General features: G+C 36.9%; 1 protein-coding gene across 2 annotated transcripts; it reads left to right on the forward strand.

The window, feature by feature from the left end:
• The first annotated feature begins 1539 nt into the window (after positions 1-1539).
• LOC127810872 (lanC-like protein GCR2) lies at positions 1540-4422 on the forward strand. 2 transcript variants are annotated; one of them, XM_052350449.1, is made up of 7 exons: positions 1540-1828; positions 1952-2130; positions 2582-2693; positions 2803-2919; positions 3025-3339; positions 3932-4073; positions 4194-4422. In XM_052350449.1, the coding sequence occupies exons 1-7, from the start codon at positions 1661-1663 to the stop codon at positions 4268-4270; spliced, it is 1110 nt and encodes a 369-aa protein (XP_052206409.1). In that variant the 5' UTR covers positions 1540-1660; the 3' UTR covers positions 4271-4422. The 2 variants fall into 2 exon arrangements, with proteins under 2 accessions (XP_052206409.1, XP_052206408.1); XM_052350448.1 differs by having other exon boundaries at positions 3932-4422.
• The last annotated feature ends 4899 nt before the right edge of the window (positions 4423-9321 follow it).

Consider the following 9321-nt stretch of genomic DNA (forward strand, 5'->3'; position numbering starts at 1 on the left):
GCGAGCTGCATTACTGTATTCTCTAATGCCTCCTGATGCTACTGCCAATCCCGGATCGTCCCTGTTCCAGTGATTTGAACAGTGGATTGAACAGGAAATTATGGCGGTATGTCAGTGGCGTCTCCGGCTGGTGGTGGTGGTAAGGGGATATCTGCTGTCGAGGCAACGAGTCCTCCATTTGGTGGAAAGTCTCGCGGTCGATTGGGATGATTTTCTGGTGGGTCGATCGCTGCCTCGGAACTTCGAGTATTCCTTCCTCTTGCCATGGCTATTGATCAGAGCGGCCCCTTCCTCTAGCGTCAAAATGTCGACGTTCAATTTCAGCCGACCGTGATTCGTTTTGGGCTGTGGTGAGTAAGTTCAAAGTGCCAAGAAGAAGGAAACAGAGATTTCAGACGTGAGTCAACACCAGAATTTTAATGTGGTTCGGCTAGAACGATGCCTACTTCCACGACCGCGCTTTGATTCTTCTTTCAGAACGGCGGTATCTTATTATTTCTCTTGTCCCTCATGATATCTCCGATTCTTATTTATACTGAGGGGTCTTTACAATTTAGATAACATATAGAAATACAATGATTATATAATGAGGGACAAACAGCCCTTATCATCTACGCAAAATTGGGAGTGGCATCCTCATTACGAGGGGCATGGACTGTTGCAGATAAAGTGAATAGTCCCTATCTCTGACTTCTCAGCAGCTTTACCACTTATGCGAGCTGGCGGTTTCAGGCCAGCGACTTGGGCGGTCCGGCGAACTGAGGGTTTTATCGGGAGCTCGTTAGTCAATCGTTGAGAGCTCGCTATGGGCTTTACCAGGAGCTCGCAAGGTGTTTGCTTTACGGGATTCGGGCTTCGGTGGTGTACGGACTTCCTTTAACAAGGTCACCCAAACTTTTTGGGCTCTGGGTGATTGGGCCGGCCCACGAGAAGTGAAGCAGGAATGGCGTATAACAATCATGAACACTCAAATTAATTTTATAATTAATTTATATTTTTAAAGTATAATAATTTATTTATCCCGAATCTTAAAATATAATAACTTATTTAATTTTCTTAAAAACATAGCAATTAATTTGACCTTAAAACTAAAATACACTAAATTATGTGACACTTTAGTCTTTATTTTAAACCAGTGGAGTGTTTAATCTTTCGAATTTACCTATAAACTTTATTTATTAAAAAAAAATTATAAGATCCAAAGCACTGGTATGACTATGCTACCTCCATTTTAGATTCAAATATTATTTTTAAATAAATTAATTAAATATTTAATTTTAATATTTAGAGTGAGATTCGTAGATATATTATATTATATATCACATTAAGACGCAAAAAATTATTTAAAATATTAAATTTAAATGACTGAATAATTGATTTAATATAATAAACGGATCAATTTAAAATATTTAATCTTAAAAAAAATAATTTACATTCTGTCTGGAAAATAATTAAATTTAATATTTCTTAACCATTACCTAAAAATAATATTTAACCTTAGCTATTTTTATGTGATATACAAAATATTATTCTATTCGAGAGAGAGTCGCCTTTATCGAGATTCGAGAGAGAAGGGAGCTCCTCGAATTTTCGACGCAGAGAGAGAGAGTTCGTGAACTCTGAATACCGGTGCGCATCGAGAGATTCATACACAGCGGAGATGGCAGACCGTTTCTTTCCCAATGAAATGCCCGATTTCGTGCCAGAAAACCCAGTTGAAGGGTCGATCCCTGGAAGTAGTGGAGATCCGCTCTCGAAGCTTCTCCATATTCCTTACAAGGCAGTCGCCGAGCGGCTTAAACTGGCTGCTCTGGACCTAAAAGAAATTGTTAGCACTTCGTAGAGAAATGCCCATTTATGAATTTTACCTCCAGTTTTGTGTTTGTTGAGTTGATGTGATTCAAAGCTGTGCCCACCAAGTATTTGTGTTTTTGCTTTGGTATTCTTTCAGGTTGTGAAGGAGACGTGGGGGCTGAGTGGAAGGCGCGTAAGTGACTATACTGTCTATACTGGGGCTCTGGGGACGGCTTACCTGCTCTTCAAGGCTTACCAAATTAGCAACAACAAGGATGATCTTAAGCTTTGTTCCGAGATTGTTAAGGCTTGTGATGCTGCATCTCGCAACTCCGAGTAATTCTCTTGCGCTCCGAGTACTTACAAATATACAGGGTGTTTGAATATATGGGGTTGTGGTTAAGTTGCTTCTTGTCCGATTTTGTATCTTAAGTTAGCTCATTTTGTTGGAGACATTCTGTTTTATTTCAAATAAACCGGTTTGCATAACTAGGTTTTTGATGGGTGTGATGGCTTTCTTGCTGAAACGTTTGAAACATTAGGAATAACTTTGCTTAACTTGGATGTTGATCTTATGCGTGGGGTTGATTGGAAACTCAATTTTAGATTTATGTCGATCTTACTCTGGGTAATTGCAATTTAGCTCAATTATAGCTCTCGTATGATATGGAGTAATGCTTGTCGCGGATGATTTTGGAAGCTGAATCAATTATTCTGGACCTGCCATTGGAAAGATTGATGAAGTTTAAATAGGTTCTTTCTGTTTACGTCATTTATGGGATGACAGGCGTGTGACTTTTATCTGCGGGCGGGCTGGTGTGTGCGCTCTTGGTGCTGTTGTGGCAAAGCACAGTGGTGATGAACGGCTGTTTGAGCAGTATTTAACCAAATTCAAAGAGGTATTTGGTTTTTCATTCGTAATTGTGGCCCTCTTTTAATTTTCTTGAGGATCAATAGTACATCCGGCGATATGATTATTGTACACTTTTTTTTTTTTTTCTCCTCCAGATTGAGCTTCCTGAAGAACTTCCAAATGAATTACTATATGGCCGAGCAGGATTCTTATGGGCATGTTCATTTTTAAACAAGATGATCGGAAAAGATACAGTATCTTCTAGACGCACTGTATGACCTTGTGAAACTGATGTCACTTTGTCTCCTTTTAGCTTGAATATGATACTCGAAGTGGTTGTTTTACCTTTTATCTCCTTTTCTTTTCTTTATTTGTAGAGGCCTGTTGTGGATGAAATTATAAAGTCTGGTAGAAGATTGGGAAAAAAAGAAAGGTGCCCGTTAATGTATGAATGGCATGGGAAGAAGTACTGGGGAGCTGCTCATGGATTAGCTGGGATTATGCACGTGTTAATGGACATGGAGCTGAAGCCAGATGAGGTGGAAGATGTGAAGGGTACACTGAGGTATATGATTAGAAATCGTTTCCCCAGTGGGAACTATCCCTCTAGTCAAGAAAGCGAATCGGACCGTCTTGTGCATTGGTGCCATGGAGCTCCTGGAGTTGCTCTTGCTCTTGTAAAAGCAGCTGAGGTAATGTGCATCAGGCCTGTTGCTTCCAATAGTAAATGGAAATCAGAATGACAATGAGAACTGAGTCTAAGTATTATTTCCAAGAATACTTGTTGGATTGGCATTATACAGAGGAAAGCAAAGTAAGAACACTCAAGTCAGATCCAACACCCATTTGACATCCATAAGAAACTTGTTTTTTTTGTTGTCAATTATAGTTGTGGAGCTATCTCTAGTACAAGGTCATTTTACTCTTGCCTCTCTCCCATCTGATGGGAAAGAAGAGGATGCAGAATAGGCTTTGGGAGTTTACTTTGATTGTGGAAAATGTGATTTGCTTGTGTAACTTCACTTATTTAGGGGGTGGGTAGCAGCATGAAAAAACATTAAAATTGGAGGTTTCTTTTTGGATACATATATGCCTCTGCAACAAAATGGGCACCCTTGGTGCAGGAGACTAGGGTCAGGGGAGGGTCTAGGGTACTTGTACATAATCTTTCCCTTACCTTTCTTCAGGATCATACATCCGAGGATATACATGCCTGTTCTGCTCTCAAATTTTGACCTTTTAAGTCGTCCACCCCGTTTAATTAAATAATTCAAATATTTTCAGGTTTTCGGAGATGAGGAATTCGTCAAGGCAGCCATAGATGCTGGAAAGGTGGTATGGGAGCGTGGATTGCTTAAAAGAGTTGGGATTTGCCATGGGATCAGTGGGAATAGCTATGTATTTCTCGCACTCTACCGATTAACAGGTAGAGTAGAGTTCTTGTACGAGTCCAAAGCCTTTGCTTGCTTTCTACTTGACAAATCTCAAAGGCTTATATCAGAGGGGATAATGCATGGGGGTGATCGCCCCTATTCACTTTTTGAAGGCATTGGAGGTATGGCTTATCTCTTCCTGGACATGACCGAACCATCCGAAGCTAGGTTCCCTGCCTATGAGCTTTAACTTCCTGGACATGACCGAACCATCCGAAGCTAGGTTCCCTCCCTACGAGCTTTAACTTTCTGGGTGTATATTAAATGTTTGCCTACCACTTATATGTATATGTGACTTGATCGTGCTGTATAAATGTTGAAAGTAGGGTTTGTTTTGACGTAGAGGTGCCCGTTGAAGTGGTTGCATGGTTTTGTTCTGGAAATGCTGTGTGGCAAATGAGAGTGGCTCTTTATAAGTTTCAACTCTCACTCTTGATTTGATTGGAATATGGCGTGGGATTGTTCTTGTCACACAATTTTGTTCTCTTGCGGCCCCAAGAGGGGGTGTGGGACCCAACTCTCGATGAGAGGGGGCCATGGCCCCATGGGGGGTGGGACCCAACTCCCGCACAAACTGCAGTAGGCAACATAAGAGTTGTCCAGAACATAACAGGATTGTCTTGTCACATTCCATTTACGGGCTGTGTAACTGATTATGAATTCTTCAGTTGAGACTTAAAATTCACAAAGTTAGATACTTCTACATTTTCTTAAAAATAATTAAAAATTAAATTATTTTAAACTGAGTTTACTAATAATTTTTCCAATCAAGTTCATGTCTTCGCTAATATTGCTCACCTGAAAAAATGATGATTGATGAACTTAAAAGATTAATAAAATAAAATTTTACATGTCTAAATTAATATTTAAAATAAAAATTATATATATGTACATTAAAATTAAATTATGGGGCTTTAACAAATGCCGATATGTAATATTTTGGCTTCCAAACACGACGTAAGGCAACTATTGGCAAAAAAGTTTAGTGCTCATTTTGCATTTGAAGTTTAGTGCTTACTAATTTTGGGTTCAAACGGTCAAAGCAAACAATTATCCACTTTGTTTAGGAATGCGCCATAGCGTAGCTGAGCTAAAGCACTGTTTGGCTGCACTCGGAATTCGGAATGGGTTATGACGTATGAACATTAATTTTTTAAAGTCTTTTTTTTTTTTTTTTTAATACCATGTGAGTGAGGTGACTCGTTAAATGTAAATCTGTCCTATAATCTCCATATTTTAGATATTTGGTTTAAATATCTTTTTATATTTTATTTTTCGTCAAATTAATACCTTACGTAAATTAATTGTATACCTTATGTATTTTAGCTGTATTTTATTTTTAGCACAATCAATCTTTTAATTTTCTCGATCATGACATCCATTTATTAGAACAATATTAATATTAATTAAATTAAAATTAATTAATCCAAAATTCTTACAAAATTAAAAATAAAATCCAAAAATCAGTCATTGGCTAATTGATTGGTTGGAACTCATCTTAAATAATTAAAAGTTTTTTTCTTCTCTTCTCTTTGCCTCTATTTTCTAGATTCGTATAGAGATGTGATGGTTCGATCATTGTCATCGGTCAACAGGTTTTTCTTGAGACCAGTAATTTCTATTTTGAGTTTTATTCTTATTTTTTTTGTTAAACTTGACTTAGTGTAATTTAATTAAATGAAGATTAAGAATAATTTTAATTTAATTTAACTTAGTAACAGAGAGGTGGTGTCATGGCCATTTTATTAAAAAAAAATTAAAACCAAATAGACAGGGAATTACATTCAATCTACCCTAATTATAAAGATAATAGTTATAATTTCTGTGGCATTTTCTACATAAATACTTTATAAGAATCTCTTTTCCCTTTATGAATTTCTATCTTTGGTGGTTTATTTTGGCTTTTGCTGGTTTATCGGAAAAATTTAGAAACAGTCCCCAATGCTACTTTTGTGCTAATAATAACAAAAATATAAGAGACCAAATTATATTACGATCGATCATAAAGAAGGCTTTGGTAAACAATTAACTCCTAATTCAACTAAGGCGCCCTCAACTTAATAAGTATTTAATTACTTATTATTTAATTCTTTAACATAATTATTAAATAAAATAATATTGAACAAACAAATTTTACTTAATTAAACGAAGGGTAAATTTTATGTTGCACCTTGAGGTTTAGTTTAAAAAAACACCAACCATTCATGTGTTTAAAAAAATAACATCGATTTTCATTTATGTTAATTAACAAAACCATTTTTTTTTTTTTGTCTCTTTCTCTCTTTCGGATCTATTTCTCTTATCTTTTTGTCTTGTTATTATCGGTAATGGTTGACTCATCACCATCACCTACCATTAAACTGTAGTTAATCGATAACAAGAATCTTTATAACCTAATCGAGATAAATCTTCACACAAAAAACTTCATCAGCACAAATAGAGAGCTAATCACCAAATTATGGGTTCTCCATTCATCCTTTAGTAGAGAACCTATTGTGATGAGATTGCTATCTTAGGGAGATGTTGGTTGTAAGCTAGCGAGTGAACGAGATAGAAAGGGAGGGGGTGGGGGATAAAAGAAAATGGTGGAAAGTGATGGCCAATGGTGCCATTGATAGTGGGAGACATTAGATGAGGACGTAATATATGAGTAAGATTGTGACGTTGTCGATAACAAAGGTGAGATGATGATTTTCTTATTCTTCTTTTTCTTCCCAACCTTCCCTTCTCTTGAGCTTTCTCTAGATTTCGACAATCCATCATTGATGGATTCTTTATAACCCATAACATAAATAAACAATGGGTTCTTTTGGGTTCCAAGAAGTTGTGGTCACTAAATGATGGTTTCTCAAAATACTTTGTGGACAACGATTGGTTATGTGGGAGAAACTTATTATCGATGTCTAAATTTTCTTTTTTATTTTTCTTTAATTCTAGTGGGGGAGGGGGGCAAATAGATGGTTAGGCATTTTGGAAATTTGTAAAATGTTAAGTCATTTTCTAATATTAGGAAAAAAGTGTTGCATGGTAAATAAAGTTGAGAGAAATTAGTGTTATTTTTTAAAATATAGAAATAATTGATGCATTTTTGAAAAACCTCAAAGGTGTCATGTGGAGTTTACCCATAAGCAAATGGAGTCACATGTCAATCTCAAGCTTGAGGTGAACTCATTAGACACTTATAATAGCTCGTAAACCATACACACTAAGCAAGCATATAAAAATTGGCTAAATTCATATTTTTGTCTCTATACTTTCATGTTTTTTTTATGTGATCACTCAAACTTTTTTGTTATTTCAATTACACCCCTAAACCATGTATTTTTCAAGTTAATTGCACACCTCACCTAGAGCATACAACACACATGCGCTGAAATGCCCAAATTATCCCTTACATGCATGCAAACCCTCGTTGTCAACCACCATCTCACCACAACTTCTTCTTTCAATGGCTAGTGACAATTGTGATGCAGAGAATAGAGAAAAAAAATAGATTAGGCTGAAAGGGATTTATAGGGGGTGAGGGGTCAGGATGAAGGGATTTACAGAAGATGGAATGAAAGGAAACACTAACACTTGGTGGTTCATGCAAGGGTTTTAGCCAGTTTTCAAAAAAATTCAAAAATAATATTAAAATGGCAACGGAAGGAAAACAAGATCACCTTACAAGACTCAGTATCTAACAACTATATACCATAAAACCAAACCATACATAGGGAGTTAGAAATTATACCTAACTAGGTGATTCTGCTGGTGGTGAGAATGCTGGATATGCGGTTGAGGTAACCTCGTCCTTATTGTGAGCTCCTGAGGCAGCTTCATAAACAATCACCAACTGCTCCAAATTTGTTTTCTGGATGACCAGTCCACCCCTGCTTTCACGAAGGACTAAGTCAGTCAATGCTCCAAGTAATGGTGAAACCCTACAATAACCTTATGTGCTAGCCGAGCTTATTTGTAAGTGATAAGTGCTATAATTGGGTTTACAATAAAACAAACCCAACAGTTTCATTATTGGATTGGGTTGCTAGAACAATAGCTAACAAGAATGGAGCAAGATGAGGGGTTTTTGGAAATTGAGGGAAGAGAGGAAGCAATTACCGAGAGAAATTAGCAATTGCAAAAGACAGTCAAAAAACCATAAGCTTCTTCTCTTCCATTTAAATACCAAAACCCTAACCATCACACATGCTCCAAATCGAACAAAACCGACTATGAAAGAGAGATGAAAGGAAGAGGGGGAGAGAGGCATGCCATTTAGATGCAGTCCTTCCCCTTCGTCACTCTCCAACATGAGTCCCCTTTTCGATTATAGAAAACGACAAAAGAAACTTTCTCAAACTTGACCCTCATTGTAAGAAACAGTTGACCTATTTCGAGGACATGATCGACCAGTTTACATTGATTCAATAAGGAACGGTCAACCAGTTCTAAATTAGTCGATCGATTTGGGGTGAATCATCAAGGATTGGTTGACCACCTTTATTCCCTCATCTTAATTTTTTATAAATTGCATCTAGATTTGCCATTAACTCTTAATGGCCCTTCATTATCTTATAATGAAATCGAGACCCCCGTTAACTTTTAACGGCATGCCTGTTAACTCTTAACAATTGCTCCCATTAATTAAACCTATTCCATTAACTCTTAACGACGTCATCATTAAAGCTTAATGATAATCAATAATTAATTATAACATTACATCACTAATCCACTACCACACTCGGATTTTCATGTGACTTTCTAGGCTCACCACCAAGTAGTAATTGGGACATGTCAACAACTTTAACGTCAATCAAACACTTTGATCTACAACGAGAATCTCTTTATCTCCTCGATCTACCTTGAGAGGTCCTGAGTGACAACTACCATTATGTTAGCACGATCTCATCAATAATGAAGTCATAACTTCAAGTAAGCCTATTAGGGCATTCGATTCCCATGTACTATAATCCTTCCATTGAATAACATCTCAATCGAGTGAGAGACATGAACTGATTAAATTTACAAAACTCGATAGCTATGTCAAGATTTAGCATGGTGTGATTGAAATGACACTTCGAAACTCTTTTCGACATTGAAAACTCTTTTTCAATTGCATGCACCCTGACCAAGGGTTTAAACAATCACAAACTATAACTGATCACATAGGATGTTCGCCTCACACCGGAGGTCAATGGATCCCATTAGCAATCACTTGCCTCCATATGTTACTGTACAGAGAACATTCCCATTATGATA

Source organism: Diospyros lotus, chromosome 10 (genome assembly GCF_014633365.1).
Source record: "Diospyros lotus cultivar Yz01 chromosome 10, ASM1463336v1, whole genome shotgun sequence".
NCBI classification, from domain to species: domain Eukaryota; kingdom Viridiplantae; phylum Streptophyta; class Magnoliopsida; order Ericales; family Ebenaceae; genus Diospyros; species Diospyros lotus.

Excerpts from the sequence above, each read along its gene's own strand:
- LOC127810872 (XM_052350448.1), top strand. The coding sequence starts at position 1,661 with ATGGCAGACCGTTTCTTTCCCAATGAAATGCCCGATTTCGTGCCAGAA. Across the intron at positions 1,829-1,951 it reads CTCTGGACCTAAAAGAAATT|GTTGTGAAGGAGACGTGGGG; the intron begins GTTAGCACTTCG and ends GTATTCTTTCAG. Across the intron at positions 2,694-2,802 it reads ATTTAACCAAATTCAAAGAG|ATTGAGCTTCCTGAAGAACT; the intron begins GTATTTGGTTTT and ends TTTCTCCTCCAG.